The sequence below is a fragment of the Atractosteus spatula genome, chromosome 2 (genome assembly GCF_055471065.1).
Source record: "Atractosteus spatula isolate fAtrSpa1 chromosome 2, fAtrSpa1.hap1, whole genome shotgun sequence".
Classification (NCBI taxonomy): Eukaryota; Metazoa; Chordata; class Actinopteri; order Semionotiformes; family Lepisosteidae; genus Atractosteus; species Atractosteus spatula.
Window position 1 is genome coordinate 56,613,474 of NC_142707.1, and position 25,553 is coordinate 56,639,026.

Sequence of the window (25,553 nt, forward strand, 5' to 3'; positions counted from 1 at the left end):
AGGGTGTTTCTTAAAAAGAATAAGGGTGTAACCCTGGTGTCCTGGACAAATTTCTCCTTGGCCTTTATCAATCATCGCCTCCTAATAATCTCCATTTGTGAACTGGCTTCATCACTCTGGACTCCTCCACAGATAGCTGGTGTGTGATGAGTGTACTGGCACACTCTGGCTGCTGTTACGTCATCCAGGTGGGGGCTATACATTGGTGGAGGGGAGTCTCCATTACCTGCAAAGTACTTTGAGTGGAGTGTGTAAAAAGTGCTGTATAAGTGTAAGAATTATTTGTTTATTTTTTAAATTTGTCTGTCATTTCTTGGTATGTTTTGAGTACTGTAGTTGTTTGACATTGCACCTTTCATGTAAGTAACATCAAAAGTGGACCTCACTTTCAATTTTGAGCTGAAAGATGAATAGCCTGGAATCATTATTTTTTTGCTGTGGGGTGATATCTGATGACAACAGCCTATCAATTTCTGCATTAATAAATGCCTTTAGGTCATTAACGGGTTGTTCAATGTCAAACAAAACTCCTATCTACCCCTTTCAGTTCCAAAGGCTGGTGAGATTTACTGTGTTAAACTAATCAAAGTTCTGAAAATGGAGAGACAGCCAGTACACAGGTTTTATAATCCCAATGTTTAACTGTTCAAACGTGAAGCACAAAAACCTTCAAAAAGGCACTTTAATACTTTTTTTTTTCAGATTAAAATATGACACCATTGACAAATGCACTTTGTGAAGTTTTTATAAGGGTCACAGTTAAAATAATGGGAAAATACTAAAGACAGTCATCAAAAATGCTGCCATTCTTATGAAGCAGAACCCAAAGATGAAAATCATGTTTATATCCAATTACCTTTGTGTTACATTATCTCTGTGTTATTATTCCATAGTTTCCATATTTCAATATGGAAAGTAACTGGATTACTCATTTAAATTCATGGTTGTCTGACATTTGTTTGCCCTACACTCCTATAATACAATTATATTGTATAATAATGCAGTAATGCAGAATTGTAATATTACTCACGGATCTGAAGGTAGCTGTGACCTCTTATAAACAAAGGAAGGACAAAGAAACTGAATAATAGTGAAAACTTTCTTAACACACATATTGACAATGCTTCTACACTAATTCACTTCTACAAAGGCTGTCATGCTAGATGCCAAACAGAAGGTCCCAGCAGGTTAACTTTCACCTACAGTATAAAATGTTTTCAGGTATGTGTTGACAATTTACATGTTAAAAATGTGTATACTGTACATCATTTGTAACTCAACAAAATGGAACATCAATGGAAGGGGCGAATTCTTTTGGAAGGCACTGTATAATGCCATTTAAAATTTCAAATATTTTCAAAGTTCTCTTCCTACAGTGGAAGAGTATATATGTTTGAAAGAATGTAGTGCAGGGGGGCCATTTTCTTCTGTTTCACAGAATTTTGATCATAAAGATAAGTAGAATATACAGATGGTCTTATGAAGATGATCTTACTGTATGTCCTTTTACACAGAATGTGAACCAGTAGATTGTACTATACGATATTATGTAGGACATTGTAGAAGGTTGATCTCTGAAGTGTTTAATGGTTGGAATTCTATACTTTATAGTCCGTCCTGATGAATTACAGATGCAGGTAGGCATTTTGCCATGACTTTATTGGCTACAATGCCTCATTAAGGGCTTAACATTGATGTTTCCATACTTTTGTCTATTACCTGTAGAACATCCAGGATATCCTTTAGGACAGTGCCTTAAGATGTTGTGACAGACAGTCAGCTAACTACCATCTGAGAGCATGCAGCTGTCAGGTGTTACAGCTCCCTTACAGCGTGGGCTCCCTTCAGCAAGTGTGTGGTAGGCGAGAAAGGGCTGAGGAAGCCAAGCGCCAGGGCTTTGTGGGAAGAATCCCAGATTCCAAGGGGGAGTGAGAGAGAAAGAGCCAAAGGAGCAAGACTGTGTGAAGCTAGAGGAACTGACGGCTGAGAGACAGGAGGAAGACCGACGAGGCTCAAAGAGATGAGATGTCTGTTTTCTTTATTTTTGTGGAGAAAATACAGTACATAGCACTATGAGTTTTGGTGTAACTTCTGGACTTGAATTTCTCTTTGTAAACCAGCATGGAACACATTTCCTTTAGAATTCAAATCCAGTTTAACATAAAACATAATGTATATGGTTTGCTATTGCATTTTCATACAATTGCTGTAGATGTTTTTTTAATCTGGTATTCTTTTTCTGAAACATTGATAGATGTTATTCTGTACTGTTTATGATCAGCTGGAGCATATTAAATGGAAAAACTCAATCAAAAAAGGCTTAGTTATCAGCATCAACAAGTAAGCAGCAGTTTAAAAATAATCGTTGATGATGTGTGGCAAGATTTAATGTGCAGCCTGATTCTGTAACTGTTCTGATAAAGTGCTGTATTTCTAATTATTTATTACCACATGTACAGTAGCTAGAAACCTTATTTAATGAACTAATCTTCCTACCATTTATTTGGTACATCTATGTATTTAGTAATTTCATTGCTTTAAGTTTTGTAAAGAATGTTACTCTGACCTGCTATGACCTATGATATTTCTGTAATGCCAAGCATTCAGCATACCAATTAATTATCATTTGAGTGCTCTGGTCTAGACAAAGCTGATTGCTTGTATGGTTCTCAGAACATTTATTGTATTTAGTGTACCACAATCCCATAATATTTAATCAGATTAAATACCTACTTGGATTCTTCTATCTAAAGAACACTATTTTATGTTTTTTGTGAATTTCAGGAGTCAGTAGCTGCAGTTTGCATCAAATATTGGTAATGGCAACATATTTGGTACTATAGCAAACACTTTCTAGTGCTGCAGAGGTCTGACTGGAAATGACTATTTTACGTGTATTTCTAAATAAATGGGTTTTCTCTGGGTGCTCTGATTGCCTCTCACAGTCCACAGACATGCTGGTAGGTGAATTGGCTTCTGGGAAAACTGGCCCCCGTGGGAGTGTGTGCCTGTCTGTAACTGTGACCCACAATGCACTGGCACCCCATACAGGCTGTATCCCGCCTTGTGCCCTTTGCTTGCCGAGACAGGCACTGGCTACCCTGCGACCCTGTATTTGATGAAGCTGTTAGAAAACGGATGGCTGAATGGATATCAACAAATGGTTAACAAACAGGAAACAGCATGTTATATGCGCAAGGATGTGAGTAGCGGTGCAGCAGATTTTGTTTTAGGCTCACTGCTCTTCCTGATTTATATAAGTGATTTTGATTCTTGTATAGTTTGCAGACTAGCTAAATTTATTGAGGGCAGTAAAATAGGAGGAGTGGCAAACATGGAAACAGCTGCCGGCGATTTACAAAAAAGACCGAGACGAAATCATAGGTTGGGCTGACACTTAGCAAATGATGATTGACATTGCTGGAAGTGGAAAGGGATCCCCCCGGTAATAGGACTTACACACAACACACATTGCAGGGGTGCTTCTGAGCTGCAGGAAATTGAACACAGCACAGATCCACCCACCCTTTGTCTTATCGCTGCCTCCAATTCAAGGTGGCAGGGGAGCCAGAGCCTATCCCAGCAAGCACCAGGCACAAGGCAGGGTACATCCTGTACAGGACGCCAGCCCATCACGGTCGCACACTTGCACCTAGGACCAATTTCCCCAGAAGCCAGTTAACCTACCAGTCTGTTTTTGGACTATGGGAGCAAACCAGAGCATCTGGAGGAAACTTGGACAAACATGGGGAGAACATATAAGAACCACTCAGACAGCACCCCAGTTTTGGAATTAAACTCTTGGTCCCTGTTTTGCGAGGCCGCAATGTATATCACTGTGCCACCATTCTACCCCACAAGAAAGAGATCTGGGTGTTTTTATACTGTAGATTATTCTATACTCTCATCTAGATAATGTGGGGAAGCAATAAAAAAACAAAGGGATTGCTTGGATACATAGCAAAAAGTGTGGAACTTAAATCCACAGAAGTGATGCTTAAGATCTACAGTACAATGCTCTTGTAAGATCTTTTTTTTAGAATTCAGTGTTCAGTTTTGGGCACAATACCACAGAAAGGATATTATATCATTAAGAAGAGCCCAAAACAAAGTGATAAGAATGTCCTGGTGTCGGGGGACTGCTGTATATGGACGGGCAAATGAGTTTAATCAACGTTGTATCTTTGGATCCTTGTAAGGATAATATTTTTTGCCCTAACAGTTGAAAATGGACGTACTGGACTAGCATGAGAATGATCCAAAGCATACACCCAAACAGACAAAGCAGTGGTTAAGAACACACAAAATAAATGTTCTGAACTGTCCATCCCAATTGCCAGACCTCAATCCAATCAAACATTTCTGGGTTGGGCTCAAGAAGATTGTTCGCAAATGGCAATCAAAGAAATGGCCAGAATTTCCACTCAGAAGTGACAGAGCCTCATAACACACTGCAGGAGGTGTCAAATGAGTCTAATCCATGTCAAATGAGGATTTACAAAATAACTACGGGGGTGTGAAAGAATGCAACCATCTGTTCTCAGGATTTGTACGATTTATGGCAAATGTGACTTTGTTCTGTGCTAAGCTATTGAGACTGCCTTTAATATTTTAAAAAAAGGAACATTATCCAACCTATAAATCTTTCTGTAATAATTATTTATTTCAATTTAATCAAAATGAACGAATAAATCTGTAGGTCAGCGTTTATAACTAAATTTGCCTTGCTTGTCGTTAGCTGCACAACGCAGTTTTGTGGTATTGCTAGAGATCCGACAGAGGGAGACCTAACCTCACTGGAGTCTGGATTTAAAAGCAGGGCAGCAGAAGAGCAGTAAAGAAGAGAAAGGGGATTAAAGACCAAAGAAATATTAAATACCAAAAAAAACTAAATTATGATCTGACTTCAAAAGGCTAAGTTTTTATTACCTCTTTTCTAAATGTGAAAAACTCTGAGATTAATTAGTACTAGTAATAAGATTTTACTAAACCAAATAATAATTATAAATAAATCCGAAGTTTCATACTTCCTACTATTTTCATGCCATCTGAACTGGAATTATTCTTAATCATTTTTAATATGTGTCCATCAGGATCAGATTATATTTATCTACCTATAACACCTTCATAAAATATAATATATCCACTATAAAATAGTTAGACAACGACTCTTTAATCTTATTTTATCATTTTAATACTCAACAATCATGAACCACAGATTGCGCTCATGGTGAAGAAACATATGCTCTGAAGAGATCGGTTTTACCTATTAACTATTGGTCGGTCCCAACTTCTTAATGTTATTCTACGTGGGTGATACTATTTACAGAAACAGAAGAGGGGTGGGGTATGTGTTGTTAGCTGTGTGATGATGTTCGGTCTCAAGATACGACTTGCTTTGCTGTTGAGCACAAGCGCGGCGTATCTCAAGAATTGTAAATGTTTTTTTCCAGTAAGAAGACACTGCAGGATATTTTTGTGCAATAGCAGTTTGGCTAATTGATGCTAAGGTAAGATGATGGTCATCTTTACTTGTCCGGTGATATAGGATCGTATTGTTGCAATACTGTTGTAAAACTACCAGTTCTTTCTGAGTCGATTGAAGTCTGGTTAAGATCGGGTATTACGACCACATGCTTTGGAATATGTTTTCTTGTGCACAATGTAAAAATACTAGAGGCAGAGACACGTGTGGAAAAAAATACTAAAAATAATTAGGATAACTTCGATTTCCAATTTACAGTTCACGTGCGAGTCGTAACTGATAAAAGATGAAGAATGTCAACTGAATTATTTCTGTTTCTTAAAGTCCTGAAACCCTGAAGGCGCAAATTGGTATTCGTATTTTATGATGGGGTTTGCAGATACTTTGCAGAGTTTATTTACCTATTATTATTGTATGGAGTGCTGTGTGATCATCCAAAGCATAAAGCGCTTTGATTCTGTCTCACCGGTAAGAGCAAAATATTATTGTAATCATGCAATGCCTGGTGCATTTCTCAACCTGCGTGAAGATTAACAATACCCGTAGTCTTGATATCTTTTGTTGTATTTTAACGAAACATTATGAAACGTTTCATAAACAATTAAAAAATGAAAATGCCAGATATTGGCAGTTATGAGAACTGGTGTCATAATCACCAGTGGTGCTCATATGCCCATTCAGTATTTAGCAGTACTTTAGAGTGCAGAATATAGATATCCGTGATTAAAAGATTTAGAATTTTCATTGTACGGTATGGAAATACATTCAGCACAATGCAGTTGCTTTTTGGTGACCACATTAAATATTTGTATTGAATATAAACATAGCGTAAGAAGTTTAAACATTTTAATTGTACATCACGTAATTCGAAAACCTGAAAAAGCATATATTTTGAATACAGATTGCTTTTAACTGTTCAAATATTGCTAGTTGTCATCTCTCCGTACAGCATTACATTGAATGTTTTAATGTTGAAGTTCGTTGGACTTTGCAACACACACATATGGTAGTTAGATTTAATCCTTTTCTACTTAATTTTATGTGCGGAGTGCTGGGATTTTTTCTCTCCCTCCAGTAGACAAAACAAAGGTTTTATCTTTCCAGCAGTTTTCAAGGGCAGTGCATGATATTACCACATTGATGTTCCTCTTAGCCAAACTAAACTATTTGAGGAAATTGGAGTAGTAAAATACTTCTAAAAAGGCACTGTTAACATTACTAATATTTACAGTACATGAAACATTGGGATTTATTGTAAAAGTCTCTACTGCCCTTGGGATGTGTTGGTGAGGCAAGTCTTTCATCACTATATATATATACGATATATTAGTTTTAGAATTTAAAACATCTAGCAGTAGTTTCACAGATCATGATTAACACTTTTCTTGGACATTCTAGTGTTAATAAAGAAAATTCAGGATTACTGCTAATCAGGCTGTGTGAAACCCATCCCTTAAGTTTAACCAAGAATTTGTTTTGTTAATTTGGTCAAATTCTTTTAATTGTATGGTTTACTGACTGAGCCAGCAGCTATCAACAGGAACCTGTATGGATTATATACAGTAGATACATTTCTCAAATTTGCTTAGAAGCAATAAGTTAAATCAGAATATGTCTGTCTGACCTAAATATGTTAGATTTATCAGCTGCCAAAAGATTAATGTTTTCTCTGTTCAGGAATTAAAAGTTTCCAAGATTACAAAATAAATGAAATTGAACATCCAGAAGAGGTGCCTCTCACCTAAGATTCTTTCTCTCTCTTCATTGCATGTAGCTTAGTGACAAAGCCAGAGAAAACCCTAGGCTAACCTAAGCTCCTTGGAGTGGACTAATGAAACTTGTCTATGAAACATTTTGAGCACGATCAGCACAGTGAAGTAATGAAAATATGAAAGATAAAAAGTTAGATATGCAGCTAACACTAAAAATCTATTTTATAGATGAATAGGTAAGTGCCGATTTATACATGTATAGAATGTAATGCCAGTGTAGCTTACACTGTTTTTGAGGAAACATGCAGCACAGGAAACAATCATATTGTATCATTGAATGTTATGAGCAGGCTCGATACTAATAATAACTTGACACTCTCAGGCTTTTTAACTCAAGTCTGAATTCTGCTGTAAAGTGTCATGATAGGATTTGGATTTTTTAAAAGGGAAATACAGTATGTAGCACGAATCACATTGCTCATCCATTTGTAGCACATTTTACTAGATAAAATACCTGCCCTGGCCTCTCTCGACATAGAGAATAAAGTCACACTATCTTGAAAGGAAAATATAAAGTCTCAGCCTTAAGCCTGTTGCGGGTCAGGGCTGGATGTTATCTTCTTGTTCTGGAAACAGGCTTTGCTGCAATTAGGAAACCCAAGTGATTCCTAAGCCATAACGTCAAAGCAGCATGCAGTAGTTAGAATTCTGGCTTTGACAGACATTTCAAGCATGGGTCAGACAAGAAAAGTACTGCATGTTTTGTGATTATCACAGTTTGTAAAAAAAACATATAACTTTGACTAGGATTTAAATTTGTCTATAGGCAGATATTTGTTGAGTTATTTGATGATTCCTTGTAGCATGTAGTTTAGTTATTGGCTTTCAGTGCCCACTGAGAAAGTAGTCAACTTTCATACCTCAGAATACTACAGTTCATGTGTTGAATTGTGATTCCACAAGTACGTGTCTGTGACTGAGTGATGGTGATTGATGGTTTTTCAGTTCTAAGGCAGTAAGTAAGCACTAAGGTGGACACTAAATTACCCATAATAACTGGTTTCAAGGAAGGAGGATCAGAGGTCTATTGACTCAAAGGTTGGGAGGCACAGGAATGGGGGATAGGCCTGTATATTGTGATTACATGTCTTAGTTTCCCAATAAGCCAATTAGAAAAAAAGGTTAACTTTGCTTTCCAGTGTCTTTAATCCAAATATCTGAATAATTGTGACGCCTTAAACAATTTAATAAGCTTTAAAATGAACAGTTTAACTTTTCTGTCTCTTGTGCTTACAGGAATTGCAGTATATGGCTACTTTGTACCGTTAAATACATTATGAAGTTTAAATTTTATTTCCAAGTGGTAAATAGTAGTTTGTTCAGGACTGTTTTTTTTATTGATAACATATTAGTGGTAGCATTTACGCATGTGTTAGCACTGCACCATGCAAATATTCTGTTTTTTTTTGTTTATCAACCATGGCCTATACTTGGTTATACTGTGACAAGTACATCTCTCAAGCTGGGTTAAAAAACTCTGCCACTGTATCTCTTGTGGCCTTAACAACATAAACAGGACATAAAAGTAAAACTGTTGCAATATTTAAAGGTTTTAAAGTCTTAAAGCCTACCAATGGGAGTATCACTTACTTTTCTGTCTCTTGGATGTACCGTGTAAATTATTAATTTTCTACAAGAAAAGGTTGAATGCCTTTCTCTGTTATTCTGCATTTATGAGCTACAGTACAGTGGTTCTACAATTTATAGGGTGAGTAGAAGCAAGTGTCTGACTCAGACACACTGCAAACCCAGCTAGAGAAAAAATATCAATCCTGATCCGCCTAGCTAAGGTCATAGTGGCCAGCTGGAACTTTACATTAGTAATCAAGCTTTCCTAAAAAAAAACACGCACACAAAAAAATCCCAGGCTTATTGGTTGGATGCTGAAAAGGAACTCTGAATGTGACTGGCCACCCCTGAAATGAGATCTTTGTGTCAGAGGGCAGAGGGCAAAGGGCGTGGGCCAAAAGAAGTCAAAAGGTGGTGAGAAGAATGGCTGGGATGTCTTGCAGGCTTTCAGGGCTTCTTTGTTTCCATTGAGCTGCTGGTGAGGGTGATGTCTGTGAACATCAAAGCAGTGCCCAAACACTGTTATCTAGCCTTGCCCTTTGCCCCACTGCAATGTAATGGCCTTTACAGAGGTAAAAAATACTGGGAAATCACTGAGTGGAGCTGGCAGCACTTGGCTATTAATTCAGTCAAGTCCTGCAGATGAATAACATTTGTTTTTTTCAGTCTGCTCTTTCTTTATATTGTATGTCTGTTCCCTGAAAGGCTCTAACCCTCTGGTATCCAAAAGCAAAACAATAAAATTATCCGTGAGCAAGAAAAAAACAGAGGAAAGAGATGATAAGTGCAGATTTTCTTTTTTACGTGTGAACAAATCTGATATTTATATTCTGGCAAAGTCTTAAAAGAGCGGGTGTAAAGCAGATAAAGGTATCAGGCAGTTGGAGGGGGCAGGTCAATATACTGCAATTGCTGTTATTAGAAGCACCTGTCCTCTTGGTATTAATGATATACAGTACTTGTATTTACAATGCACAGCTTCCACATTATTCCAGAGCACCAAATCTGTAGCGTTATTGCAGTGCAGCAAATACTAAGGAGCTTATGTCACAGTTGTTACTGGGGTTATTATATGTAAAGATTTGATTGAGTAGAATCGTTTCTGTTTTTGAAGGAAAAAAAAAGTCATTTAATTTCTGGAAATACGCCTCAAGTATTTTGCTTCTTTTTGGAAAGCCCACACACAGGGATTTTCCAACATTCTTAGTCAATACCATAAGAATAGTTTGGAAAATCCTTTGGAAATACAGTAAGTTGAATAGAAGAAAGACTTTGCCACCTTTTTGTAGCGTTGTCATTATTATATATTATTATTTCCCTGGCCATGTTATTAAAGCCAATACCTTTCTTTCAAGAAATAACAGGATGGGAGCACCTTGTATCAACTATTAACTGCCAAAGGGGCTAGATGGGAGAGATGTTCTTATATTGGTGACGTTTTATATCTTCTTGTGAGTTCAAGAGCAGTTCACAATATATTTTTTATTGCTAGTTTCAAATTCACTATGATGGTAAAAGTATTATTTCTTAATATAGGACATTTTATGCTAATAAAATTCAGAACATGTTCTTGACATTTGTTTTTTGCATCATAAACAAAGATTCTCATTTTAAGTAAAGTTCAGCTTTTCGAATACGCTATCAAACTAATGTGTTTTGATGAGTATATGAAACTTAAGATGAAAATAAGTGAGAACACTGAATTTTAGGTCAAATTAATAATGATTTGTGGTTTGGAGTTACCTCCCGATGCTTATCACCCTTTTCATTTAGTTTTGCTGTATGCCTAATCTGCTTCCATTCTAGGTGGCAGAGATGTAGAAAATGGCACCCTCTTTCCCTGCTTGTTACCCAAGTAAGAACAAACTGACAGAGCTTTCTACATAAGAATGAATGGATACAGTTGAGCATTAGCCTTCCAGTCCACCTAGCCTGTTTGGTTTTTAGTAACTGTGATTTAAAAATCTCACCCAGACAAGTTTTTTAAAAAGACTGGGTATCTGCTTTAACAGCATAGCCTGTTCCAGACCCCCCACAGTCCATTATGTAAAAAGCGCCTCCTGTCCTGAGCTCTAAAAGCACTTTCGTGTAGCTTTCACTTCCACTTTCCACCTTTGGTTCTTGACATCCCCCAGTCAGTCCATTGGGTCGACCTTGTCAGTGCTTTTGAGGATTGTGTCTACTCGGGTCCCCTTGTAGGCTTCTCTGTTCAAGGCTAAAAAGATTTTGTTCTTTCAGCCGTTCAGAGTAGAACATTCCTTTGAGGCCGAGAATGTATCTGGTTCATCTTTTCTGGACTGATTCCAGAGCAGCAATGTCTTTTTCATAATGTGGAGTCAAAAGCAGTGCACAGTATTCTAAATGAGATCTTACTAGTACAGCGTATAATTCTAACGTGGCATTCCTTGATTTAAGTTCCATGCTTTTATCTATAAATCCCAATATTCTCTTTGCTTTTTTTATGGCTTCGTCACAACGTATAGAAGATGTAAATTTGTCAGTTCTTTTCTGTTTTTAATCATGTGGTTGTGTGCAGAAAAGTCATTTTAGAATCTCCTACTGCCATGACTCTGACAGTTTTATGACAGGCCAAATAACTAATGTCGACAAATGTACAATCTTATTGTAATCACAAAGAATCTCTGAATCTAAACAAAAACAATTGTACTGTATGACAAATGTAGGTTTCCTTTTCACTCGTTGTGCTCAGTGTTCAATTTTCCTCTTGTTTTCTAAAAGTATTGTAAATGTACACTGTTAGAGATTAAGAAGGCTATCTGTATGTAAGGGGAAAACAAGATTTTTCTTAAACAAATTTCTAAATAAAATGCAGTGAGCAACATGTGCTTCCCTCTCTTAAAACTAATCACGCCAGTCTAAGATACAGAACTAGCGAGGAACAGCATTGTTATGGAAAATACAAATTAAATGTTTTTTTTTTTACTTTTTACATAGATCGGTACAATTAGGTAGAGTTAATGTAGTGGAAAGTAAACAGCACAGGAGCAAAAAGCTTTTTGTAGTTGAATTGGTAATAACATTATGTGAGACATTATTCTCCAAAAGAAATAAAAAGAATGAATGCTATTAGAGGAGAGAGTTTCAAATAGCCTTGAAAAATAATAAGGATAGGTTATAGGATTTGATTCAAAGCTGAGATGAAATTTTAAGAACTCTCCATTATATCAGAGGATGCATTAGTGCAGGAGATCTAATACTGTATATGGCTGATTCTTTTTCATTTATTTTAATTTTGAAAGTTCCAGAAAATAAAAAAAAGCCAATAGATGGTTTATTTAATAACATATCTTTTATATCGTTTATAGTTAAAGTGTTGAGTATTTTTCAAAGCAATTCTAGGAACAGATAGATTTTAGCATAGTTCTGTTGAAAACCTTGGTTTTATTAGTGTTTTAAAGCTACTTTAACAAGTTAAACTGTTTACTTTTGAGTCCGTCCAATATATTGCAAAACCTGTAAACATATATGAGATCTTCAACTTTCACTACTGTTAGTCCTTTTTGTATCATTCATTGCTGTGATAAATAAAGGCTTTAATCCTTGGTTACACCAGACACCATGCGGGGGTAGTGTGAAGGCGAACACTTCTAGATCTTGTTTCCATGTAACTAAGACAGAGTTTACTAACTGGCAAGGATTTGATCTTTTTAAGGAAATCAGAGATGCTGCCAGCCATACCAAGTCACAAACCACATCTGCACCATCCACTTCTATTTTATATTTGTTAATTTATTGTCGGTTCGTTGGTGAATGAAATGCTGAATTCATTGTTGGGATGCATAATTCCTAATTTACAAGAGAGGAAATTAAGGTAAAATGGTATTTAATGGTAATTCAGAAGTAGTGATATTGTCAGACTTAACAAATATATGCTATGATAGTTTTTGCTTTTAATTAGACATTTCAATGATAAATAATTTGTATATTGTTTGGTTGTAGCATATAATGTCTTGTGATGCTGCAAGGGGCGTAGTCCTCGAGGGACTATACATTCCTTGAAGCATGATACTTTTTACAGGTATTTTTGCCCTCACTAATTGCTGCTAAAAGAGCCTGTCCACAAAATGGCATCAGCCAGCAATTGCTGGAACAGGGAACATGCTGCATGCCCTGTTCCAGCCCATATAAATTGATGGTCAAGCTGGTAGGGACTTGCTGATGCCAACTTGGTGGAATCAGGGAGAGCGTATGGAGAGTACTGCATCGCATATGATTCTGCTTGACTATATGGAACCATAAAGTCCAGGACTGGAGGAGAAACTGTTTTGAGGAAAAGAAAAAATGTTAAGAAAAATGGGCTGCAATTTGGGAAAAAAAGCCCTTTTTACTTGGATTATTTAAACTGTGTTTCAGTTAAGAAGCCAATGCGTTTAACCACACCGGTAGGCAATGTAGCTGCCGGGTGCTCAGGAGCTCAACAAAGAGCTAGATTTATTTTAATTTGTTATTTTGTTTAAGCTTCTGTTTGTTTCAATAAAAATGATGCTTTTAGAAAAGTACTAGTCTGTCTTGGGATCTGTCTGTGTGTTGGGACTCTCTTATTTTAAGTTCCCTGTGGTGACCTTGCCGTGTAGTCTCTTAGTGTCATAACCGACAGATGAGGAGAAGCCAGGGGAATCAGTCAGTTTTCACACCAACACCGTTTTTTCAGCAGTCACCACTGTTTTTGGATTGTGTTCTTAACCGGTATATTTGTCTTAATATATATGTGGGTTGAGTGTTTTTGCAAGTAGGTTTGCAGTGGCTCTGCGATTAAATGATTATTCACTGCAGTAGCTAGTCAGGAACTAAACGTTTTTTTTTCCTCTCCTGGAAAGATACTTTCTTTCAAAAACCCCTGGTCAGAAGGAGCAGTTTGGTGCAGAGGTTAAAAGGTGACTCTTTATGGCATCATGTCTGACTTTCGGGAGGTCATAGACATAGGTTGATAGAAACTGTCTAGACTGCAGGAAGTCCTGGTATTTGTTAGGTTCCTGTTGAGGTTGCTGTGTTCGGTCACACGCTGCACAGGTACAAAAATCCAAATGTGTCTTTTCTGAATATTAATTTATTATCTGTATGTGTGAGCAGTATAGGCAGATAGACATCAGTACCTGTTTGTGTTGGTATTAAGGACAATTACATGAAAGGCTTGATGTTTGTACAGAGAATAAATAATAGGGATGCATGAAAGGGAGGTTATGCATTGTTTGTAAGTGCACATTGTACGTGTTAAAAAAATAGCTGGTTTAATTCCAGTTTCTAAAACTGCACTCTTAGCTGAACCTTTTTATAGAGGCTGTCAATATTATTTCTTTGAATGTTTCAAACATAATTTCATAATTCGACTTCTGGATTATAATATTAATTTATTTTGTTGCATAGGCAAAATTTATAATAAGCTATGATAAACACTGATTTTCAACTGATGTGAATAGCTGTGTCTGCAGTTCCGTGAACAATACAGTATGTTAAGTTCTAGATTCGGTATTCCGGAGGTGGAGCTCCTGTTGGCACCCATTCAATGTCTCTTATTTTTTTCTTTTACAAATCCCCATATCCTCGTATTTAGCACTTGTGATTTCTGTTTCCTGTTTCACTGTTGAAATTCTGTAAGGTTCAACTTTGTCAATTCAAAGATTTTTATTTGTTGAATCAGGTTGCTTCATATTTCTTTTAAACCCAATTCCTGCTTTGTCGGGGACATAGGTTTGGGTTATAGTGAAGAATCCTGCCCAAACAGGAGGAGCTGGGATTAGTTGAATGACAGATTATTACAGGTTGAGGTTACTACTCATTAATGCCATAGAATAGCTTAAATGAGACTGACGAAGAGAAGAGAACAATAGAGGTTTTCTGATCCCTGAAAGGTGAATGTTTTTCAGGTTGTCCACATCCTGATGGGGGTTTGGGTTTTGGGGCTTCAGGTCTGCAAGACCCCCCTGGACTTCAAAACCACAGCTGGCTGTGAAAAGGGGGAATGCACCCGTACAGCATATCTGTAAATCTGTTTATTATAACAAACAGAGCCTTGTGGGTGTCAGCCCACTGGTTGAAAGGGAAGTGGGAACAGAGGAGCCCTGCAGTGCTTAAGTACTCAAGTTATAAGGGAAGCAGTAGCAGTGTAAAGCTCTCCTGATGGTCTTTAGGGTGGAGACCTGATGGTCTTTAGTCAGACGTGGCTCTTACTCAGTGCAGCTACTGAGAGATTTTCCCTAGAGGGGAAACATGATTATATATATAGAATCCTGGAGGATGTTATGCAGAGACCAAACAAAAGGTTACAAAGATAGAGCTCCTATGTTAAAGTTATAGAAAGTATGCTCATATGGTTATGGTTAGAGAAAGAGAGATCATACGGGTATGGTGAGAGACAGAATAACAACTTCCCCTAGGACGCAGTTAAGCTCAGTGCATAACTGAAGGCTAGACGTCCAGTCCTGAAGTTAGTGCGGCTCTCTGTTGTTGTTGTTGTGAGAGTCTTTGGGTTCTAGACTCTCTATGACCAGGGAAACCCCAGGACCGAAGAAGAAAAATCCAGCCTTGGATAACTCCACACTTCAGTTTGCGTAGCTGAGAAACTGTGAGTTAACACTGCTGTGAGTGACAGGTGGAAGGTTGCCATGGTGCTCACCTTGGCAACCAGAAGGGGAACCTAATACACAGAGGGCACCTCTGAACATCACTTAACATTTTAAAATAAATCCAAAGAAATGAAAAGATCTATAACTTCACCTTCTCAGGTTCCTTATGTTCTCTGTATTTCTGTTCCACATCTGACGATCGTTTCCAAATTCGCTTCTTGCTCCACTCCTTTGCTCCCTTTATCTGACATCTCATCCTTCTCCTCCATGTGGAGGAAAATGCAAATGATCTTAAATGTCACAGATGAGGAAATGTTATGCAACATTTGTGAAGAGGTACATTTGGCTTCCAAAAATCCCAACTACTGAAGAACTCGACTCCATTTTCCTCACAGAGTGCATGTGATTCTAGTACCTAGTGTAAACTGTGTCCAGGGTGTCGTAGACACCATTTTACATATTGTGAAAATATCTAGATGTTGTTCTTTTTTATCAACTGTTCTAAACAAAATTGTTCTTCTACAGTTCTTCTTACCTAAAACTTCTGTTGAATGATGACTACAGTCTTTTGCCTCTCAAGGCAGAAAAAATGGATCTAATTGGATGACCAGACCACAGCTAAAAAGATGCACTGGGAGCCATATTCCCTCTGTGGCATCACTGGATCCTGTCCTGACATAGTTTATATGGAAGTGGGATTTTTAGTACTAGGAATATGGGGTACAGTGGACACTTGGAATGCTGTGGCTGATGTGGTTAAATCCTTACTGGGGATGCATTTCTGTTTTCGTTTTGTTATGTCTTTCATGGAAAATTTAAAATGAATAAAAACTGGTTCATAATTGAATTGTACTGAAGCGCATTGCTGCCACCGAGAAAAGAGCTGCCACCTCCTGCGTTTTGCACTCCATGCAGCATTGCACATGTCAAGAATAGTGAACTCACAGTTCCAGCAAAGCTATCGGTAGCTCGTAGGTACTGTATTTCCATTGCACAAAGTAACAGGTTGTTCATACGCTGAAATGATCATTGCTATCTCGTAATTACGAGATAACTCAGGAGATTTTTTTCCCTTAGTGGCAGCAATGCGCTTCCGTAGAATTGCAGTACTCTACTAGAGTTTAACATTTTCTGCCAAAGCTTGTTGGTATTTCTGCACAGTATAATTTCAGTGACATTTTAAAAGAAGTACAGTATATCCATGGAGAATTATTGTTTGTGATTCTGACTTTTATTTCAAGGAACAGATATTATCTGTATATTATTTTTTTATCAGTATAAGTTGTATCATTTCCTTTGCAGACATCGAATTACATAGCCTGACATCATTGACGTCTTCTCGTCTGATTTACATAAGCTAAATCTCTTTTTTTGCCTCCCAACTCGTTCATTTATTACTTACCCAATCTGTACAGATGTGGAACCTGACTTAGCCAGCATTTTTTTCATGATCCACATCCAAATAAGGTTTAGCTGACTTGATTTGTTTTCCACAAATAAAATAGAGTTGATTGAAAACATGTCTTATTTAGACATGAAAGGCAATTATAATCAGTTGGATTTTTACTGATGAAACGGGGGACAGAGCTTTATGCGGCGGTCATTCTGTCAGAGTGTTTCAAGACAAAGTATATTTTAATTGTTCTCAATATGTTTCCCTTGGTTACAATTCAGGTCATTTGTCTTTTAAAACATAATATATAAAGCAAACTAATATTTTTCATACCAGCTCATAACAATTGCCAACCTGTTATGGTAGAGTTTACTATTTGACAAAGAGCATGTTTGTTCCTAAGAAGAGTCCTCTGAGGTTGGTGTTTGTGTGTCCTTGTTCTATTTCAATATTCAACATATTAATAGAGAATATTGAAAAAGCTGTATTTTGTATGGTGCTGCTGTTTCATAGTAAAACTTTCTGCTTCAATACATCAATATGTAGAAGATTATAGACTATCACAGTAGGTGTAAATAATTAGGATATGAGAATAAACTTTGTAGATACAGTATTACAGTATGTTTCAGAAGTGGTTGTGTGTGTCTTAAATTAGACAGGAGGAAGAAGTGTTTCATATCATGTTATGAGTAAACAGGCATTTGGGAGCAGATGATTTATGATTCTGCAATTGTAGAAAAATTTAAATCAGCACTACTTTTTACCTTTTTCAGTTAAGGCACCTTTGGCACATACTCATACCCGTGGTTTTGTGATTTCAGGAAGACCATTTACAGTATTTTCTAGTTAGAAGTGGTCAAAATGCAGTGTAAAGATAAGTGAACAAAAAAGAAACCATGATTATATTTCTGAATTGTCAAATGTTTTTTAGTCATTTTCAAGCTAGTATACAGTATATACAGATGCATTTCTAGATACTGTACTACCCAGGTGTATAGTAAAAACTGCACTATAGTGAATCAGTAAGTATTGAGTCAGTTTACCCTGTAAGGATGAATGTAAAAGGGAGACTTAGAAATAAGTCTACATGCTTCCATAAGAATTATTTTGATATATTTATTAATTGCATTAATACAATAATAACTACTGTATGTAGAATGAAAGTTTTTAATGACAGTGTTGTTGCATCACGCAGAATATTTCATGCAGTAATAAAGTTTTTTTTTTCTGGAAGCACAGTGTCACAAACAATTTGTGACGATGGCCACATGTCTAAACAGGGTTTATACAGAAGATTAGTGTCTCTTAATTTATAATTTCCTGCAGACAATACTGTCTGAATCTCATGGCTTCCCAATATTTGCTCATTTTACTTGGAAAGCAAAGTATTACTGGAGAGTATTTGTTTGTTTCCTATTATATATCAGCCTAAAGTGTATGTTAAAATATCGTGTTTTTCTGAACACAAATACTGTTTTTTTATCAGTTGTTTTTTTTTATTAGAATTAGTAATAGAATTAATGTTGGAGTTTGAGACTGAAAGTGCCATTGTAAGCCCCTGAAAGAGCAGGTCCTGTCCAGACAAGCAAGTCCTGTTTGACTGAACAGGACTGAAGAAGAATTTAATTTCTGATAAAACAGGTATACTGTACATATACACATCTAAATGCAAAATGCTACATATTTCCAAGAAAAAATGTATCAATGTAAAATGATATAAACAAGCAAGCGCTACAAACAAGATCATGCCTGGTCTCATCAGATCTCAGAAACTAAACATGGCTGTGCGTGTTCAATACTGGGATGGGAGGGGTCAAAGGAAAACCGGGTTGCTGCTCTAAAGTGTTGTTAGGTAACTCATTGGTGAGGCAATTTCTCCCTTCCTCACCTAATCTGCAGTGTAATGGTGGTGTAAATCATTGCTGGACGTCCTGGGTTCCCTTCTTACTGAAAGCTCTTTGAGTTCCATTGGAATTAGAAACAATTTCCAAATGCAAGGTATTTCTTTGCTAATATAGTCTTTTCAGCCCCAGGGACAATTAGATAAAATGTAGATCAGTGAGTACTGTATAATGATAGTCTTTTATAGGTTAATGCTGAGACTGTCACATGAAGAGTAATTGCATGCAGTTTGGAAGATCTGATTAAGCTTTTCAAAATTCCATAGAAGTCACTTTTCTCTGCACTATTCAGTAAACATGAAAGTTTGTGTACGAGTATCATTCATACTTTGTAGTACTGTGTTTGTAGGGTGTTCTCACAAAAATGTACTCAAAGGAGGGCCTTGTGTATGCCTATCGTTTGCTTCAAGTGAGCGTGCTTCCTTTAGACTGGTGGGTACAGTGTGCTGAGCTTTGGTTTTTGCCATTAAAACATTCTGGATTTGTACAGTACAAAGTAAGGCAGATTTCCTTTACTGCAGATTTTGCCTGTTCTTCCACATAAACTTGATAAAACAATGTTGATGCAGCATCTATATTGAGGTATTTTTTCAACTAGAACTTCTCTCACAGTAATAATGATTTTTTACTAGTATTGATGTGGATGAGAAGAAACACAGAAATTGACTCCAGGAAAGTTTAAAAGAACATTTGAGACACAAATTGTCTTTGAATGACAGAGAGCTTTGGATGATTAGGACTGCCGAGCTGAGGTTAGATCATGCTGCTGTTTTCTGCCAGTTTTGCTAAGTACTTTGGAGAGAACAGTCTGACCTTTGAAAGCATCATATGCTGTAGTAGAACATAACAGGCACTTTCCGTTTTTTTTCATGAACTGGTTTAATGGCTGCATACTGTGTTACCTCAACAAAACGCGTTCATGGATTGGTTTGTTAGGTGCCAGTGGTACATTATATATACTGAAGGAAATAAAGGGTAAGGTGATCATTTTTCTCAAACGTCTGTAATGGCACATTATTCTAAAGACCAGGCAAAGTAGTTATCTTAGTGTAAAATGAATGCTGTTTGCAGGCAACATTTGTTTTAAATATCTACTGAATATCTTCAAGAAGGGAGCCAAAACATTTATTGCAAAAACTGTGAGTAGTTTGTATGTCATTTTCTGTGTTCTGTTATCATTATTCTTTTTTCTCTTTTGTACAGAGTGACATTCTTGACTATATATTTATAGAGCTGAGCTTTTGATTGCAGCTACAGTATCTCAAGTACTTTACGGACAGCAGCAGGGCCCCATGTAGGATTTGAATCCACTGAATTGACCTTCTCTGTATTTTTATTTAGTTATGAATTAGTAAAATCACAAAATCATCATCATTGAAAAACAGAAACAATGTTAACATAATAAGTTTAATTAACTATCTACATGTATATAATTCTAATGTTTAGAAAAACTTATTTTAAATTACAACTTCATTTTTTATTTCCTCTTTAATCCAAAGACGTTATTATGGCCTATACTTATTTTAGATTTCCATTAAAGTAAATTTTGCTATGTAATAAAAGTAGAGAGTTGACTTTCAAGGTGATTTCATTAATCATGCTAGGCTGGTTTAACAGGCATGGTTTAGTACAGAGGTGTTTGTGATCTTTCCCGATTCTCTCGAGAAAGTAAATTAAATTGTGAGACATGTCAGATAATCATCTGCATCATTGATGGAGATTTTAATTAGTACTTCAGCAGAGGCAGGCACACTCCTCATATTAGATGTACTCTTGTTTTTTATAAACTTTGCTTTTTTTTTTTACTGGGATGCGTTATTTAGATGTGCCTGGGGTATGGGAATGACATTTAATCATATTTAAATGTCAAGATAAGGGAGAGAAATCTATTTCTGTCAAACATAGGGGAATTAAAGTAAAGGTACATTTCCTCTACACTAGAATGTGTGGAATTCTAGTAGAATAGAATATCCATACATTTACATTACATTTCCTAACCACCTTGTCCAGTAAACAATTACAGGAGTTTGGAGCCGGCAAGAAACGGGTGCAAGGTAGGATACATCCCCTGGATGGGATGCCAGTCCATCGCAAGGCATACACAGACACAAACACACAGGCCCACCAGGGTACATTGTCCCAGAGGCCAATTAATTACCAGTGCATATTGCATTTTGACTGAATATTAACACAAGGGGAACATGCAAACTCCATGGAGAAACAGTAGCAGCCCAAGAATTGAACCCAGGACCTCTGTTTTTCCTTTGCCATTGGGAAAAGAACACAATTAAATTCTGGCTGTTAAGTAAGAGGAGACTTACTTCACGCACAGCTCACAGGTGCAATCTAGACCCTCTTGGTTCCTCTTGTATCTGTAATAATAATCTCAAAGCGCTTTACAGTTGGATAGGTGTGAAAACAGTTATAAGGATAGCAAATTACAAAATAAAAGTATAAGAAACATGACTGTACATGACTGTCAACAGTCAAGCCAGGATCAAATAACCATCAATTCCTCAATTTTTATGAAATACAAGCAGTGTTATCCACAGATGGGGATAGTGCATTGGCTTTACGTAGAAGGTGGGAGATGCTGAGTAGCATGAACTCAGTCTTGTTGCAGCCTAAGTGACGGAAATTTTGAGTCATACAGGTTTTTATATCAGAGACGCAATTAGACAGTGCAGAAACAGCTACTTCAGTGTCAGGTTTAATATGAACGTAGATTTGAGTATCATCAGCATAGAAATTATAATAAGAAATTATTTTAATAGCTCACCAAGTGGGAACATGTAAATAATGAACTGCAGGGGGCCCAGTACCGAGCCTTGTAGAACATTAGACTTAACTTGCCCTACTTCAGAACCAAACCCCTCAAGAGAAACAAATATTGTTTCCCCTGCCTACAGTCTGTCTGAAATATAGGCAAAATGAGATTCCCCAAGATACCTTTCAGCACCTTGTGGTGTTAATAGTATTGTAATACTCGTTGGAAATTGCTTGGGAAGGCTGTCTGAGGAAAGAGTCGAGATAGTATTTCTAAAAGCACTAGCTTTCACAGGAGGAGCGAGCAAATAAACCCCTTCCTTGTCTCTTCTGTGAGGCAGTTCTCCTCAAAGCAGTAAATTCTCCCCATGTTGGGTCTTACTGACTGTTGAACCGGTGCTGTACCTGGTCTAGGAGTTAGTATGCGAAGGCTGGGCTGCAGTCAAACTTTATTATGGTTTGAAATGCATGTTCTGGGCTGTTGTCTGGTTAATTTATCCCCTGTGCTGTGAGAGTCAGGTTATAAAACGGTGTCTGTCCCTTGTACCCCTCTGTTAAGTGCAGTTGCTTACAAGGGACTTCCTATCATTACACAGCAGGGTGCTCTTCTCACTAATGTCCCTCTCTTTCTCCCTCTGTGTCCTGGAAAGGCTTGACACGAAGACGTAGAGATCTCTTACAATGGCTGCAGTTTTTAATTGTTTGCTTAATTGTGTTTTAAATTTATCTGGGGCAGTGCCTCTAGGGATTTGTAACAGCAAGTCTGAGTGTGCTTCTTTTTGTTTTTCAAAAGATGGGAAACTCATATGCTGGGCAGCTGAAAACGACTCGTTTTGAGGAAGTCTTGCACAACTCCATAGAGGCGTCTCTTCGCTCCAATAACGTAGTGCCTCGACCTGTCTTCTCACAGCTGTATCTAGAAACTGAACAACAGGTCACATCACTTAACGGTAAGTGTCAGGTTCCATCAGAACTATGTCTGTACACTGCTTGCTTGCTTTGATAATATTTTCAGATTTAGTTTCCATAACGAATAAGCTTAAATTGATGATACAAAAAAATCAGTGCACTTATGTTTGTGATTTCCAGTGTGCACTATAGTAACATGGGTGGAATAACTGTGCCCATTTGTTTAACAGCAGTCAATTCTGTCATTCGTGATCTGAAGGCAGGTGATGGAAAAGTGCTGTAGTTCCCTTTCACCTCTTCTGGATCTGCCCAAAAGTGTTTTTTTTTAATGAGTGGTTTCATTCTGAAAATATTCATGCCAGTTCAACATGGAATTCTGGACTTATACCTGGCGTCCATGTAGCATTAAAATAGCACACAAATGATCTGTTTCAGCATGCATGCAATTAGCTACTAGGTCTTTTAACGTTTCTTGAGTATTTCAGTAATACAGTAATACAAATTCAAATAAATAATGAATAATACAAATGTGAATGTATAACTCATATTCTGAAATACTTTTACTTTGTAATTGCTTCTCTTTCAATTGGAACACTGGTAACACAAAGATCTGCTGCTGCAATGCATATGTTTTTATAGATGGCAAAACTATAAAAAGCACACAAAAGCTCTTAACACGTATGCAATTTTAAATTTAAGATATACGTTGCTATTATTTATTATTATTTTTGAAGAAAGAAAGCTGCTGTGCATCAGTGCTGAATACAAATCTGTGTCATTAGAATATTCACATTGCCATTACATGTTCTATTTGAACATACTGTACCATGGAGTGTTAAGAAGCACGAAAAACCCCAGGCCTTCCAGGGTGTAGTTTGTTGGTATTGTAAAAGCAGTGAGTGTTAAGTGCCGTCTGATGCTTCGTAGCTGGCAGGTCAGTAAACGAGGAGGAAGATGAAGACGATGGCTCAGACTCAAACAGCTCTCTGATTCCATACCAAATGAACACTCCTCCTGAAGGCTGCTGCTCCACAGATGGTGAGGAGTCTCGGTTTTCAGTGCTATGGGTGTTGAAATACCATTTAAAATCTCAGGACATTATCACTTACAGTTCAGGAACAAAACAACAGGGCACTGCCTCAACATAGCAAATATTAAGTTCTGGTGAATGATTTAAGGAACAGTCTTCTCAGGACTTCCTTAAGAGAAATGACTTACTTTTCTGTTGCCTCTGACTTATTGAAAAAATCCCAGTGAACTAAGATATTATTGCATTTACTGTATATACTGTATGTAAACATTACTTAAATTGTATTAGCATTGACTTGTTTTAGACCTATCCTACAGGTTAAAATTTAGTGACTTTAAACATGGCTGACTGGTATGTTTACAGTATGTGGCATTTCAATGTAAAGTTTTGGGGTGTTTTTTCTCAAAATACTTGTGTTTCTTTTTCCTAAAGGATTCTGCCAGTCTGGAAAAGACTTGCGTCTGGCCTCCATTTCTAATGAGCAAATAGAAGTTCCCTCAGGTTTTCTATTAGTTGGAGTGAAGTCTTCAAATTTACCAGACCACCTCCTGGTTTGTGCTGTTGACCACAGGTTTCTTCCAGATGAGAGTGGACGAAATGCACTTTTAGGTGAGGACAGAACTTAGTGTCCACCTTGAGCTTTCCAATTTTGAATTTGTTTAAGAACATACAGAGCTTGCTCTTTTTGTTTACACTAAATTATTCTGTCACATCATCACATCACACCAGTTTAGAAAGATCCCTTCGCCTCCTTTTTTTCAGCTCTTTAATTCTAATTTTGGAAGATATTATTTTGCATTATTTTTGAAGACTGGTAATGTTTAATTGTTGATGTTGTAAAAGGAATGAAAAAACATTTCATTTTTACCTTTTGAAATGAAAGTTAAAATGTAATTAAAATTAAAAACAATGTTTTGTTGTCTTGAAAATTTTGGAATTTGACTGTTGATAGCATGACTAAGGATCATAGCCATCTGAACTTTTGGAGCTCTTAACTGCTAACCATCCTTAATAAAATCAAAGAAAAGACTAGTTATCTTCTCAGGATAACATATTCCTAAAAGTCTGAATAAGTTATTTTTCCATTTCTCTGGAAAATTATTTATATTTTTAAGAAATTCACCAGACAAACCAGCATCTGTGTAAAGTTATTTTGTTCATTACAATGTTAATGAGTATGAAAATGGAACATACAAACACATACTATGGATTACACATTATGGAATGTCCACACTGGAATATGGTTGCTGCTAAAATACTTGCTTCCCATCTTCAACATGAAAGATCTGTTTGAGATTTTCTTTTGACTCTTATAATTTGACTCAGTCCATTTTTCTCAACATCATTTGTTATGTGAATGAAGAAAATTAAATGAATTAAAAATATACCATGACAAACTGGCATTTTAAGTTTAGTAAAAGTTTATTTTTTCCAAAATATTTTTTTCCATAATTATAATTTTTCCAAAATAATTTTTGTTCATTTTATATTATATTTATTATAATAAAATATATTATAATTTTATATTAAATGTTTATATTAAAGTTTATTTTATTTTTTGGCATTAATTTACAATGGATAAGGGGACGTCTGAAACCTTTGAAATATGTTATGGCATCTTTTGATACGTATGGGTTATTATAATAAATCTACATTAAAAAAAACCTAATAAACACTAAAATAATTTTTTAATTTCATTCAGTTTACAACAGGAAAATATTTGAATATTTTGGTTCATTTTCTACCTGAACCTTTATAGTTTTTAAATGCTGAAGATAAGCAGCACCTACTATTGATACAGTAGCCTTCATTTGGCTGTGTTAATACTGTATGTATAAATAAATTTATTTAGAAGGCAGTTACCTGTCCTGTTTCAACATAACTAGTGGCTGTGCCATTACAATGCAAAATGCTGATGAAAAAACAACTTACAAATGTATTTTACTTCTGTAGATGTACTTCTCCATTAATAAATGTCTGCTGTTTATTTCATCTATAGCCCTTGGTTGGCATCTTAAGGTAGGCAGCCTGATTCAACAGAAAAAAAACAAAAAAGTTAAAATAATTAAACAAAAAGATCAGGATGTCAGAGGTGTGCTATGCCATACAGGAAGATATTCAAGGTGACATTGGATTTATGACAC

The 25,553-nt window shown here is 36.5% G+C and overlaps 1 protein-coding gene across 1 annotated transcript in view; it reads left to right on the plus strand.

Moving 5' to 3' along the window:
* Window positions 1–5,848: 5,848 nt before the first annotated feature.
* The window catches only part of greb1 (growth regulating estrogen receptor binding 1), a 57,177-nt gene continuing 37,472 nt past the window's right edge, over window positions 5,849–25,553 (plus strand). Inside the window, exons 1-4 of the mRNA XM_088937773.1 lie at window positions 5,849–5,953; window positions 22,264–22,420; window positions 23,307–23,417; window positions 23,842–24,018. Of these exons, the coding sequence (XP_088793899.1) occupies window positions 5,849–5,953; window positions 22,264–22,420; window positions 23,307–23,417; window positions 23,842–24,018 (550 nt within the window). The remainder of the gene's footprint in view (window positions 5,954–22,263; window positions 22,421–23,306; window positions 23,418–23,841; window positions 24,019–25,553) is intronic.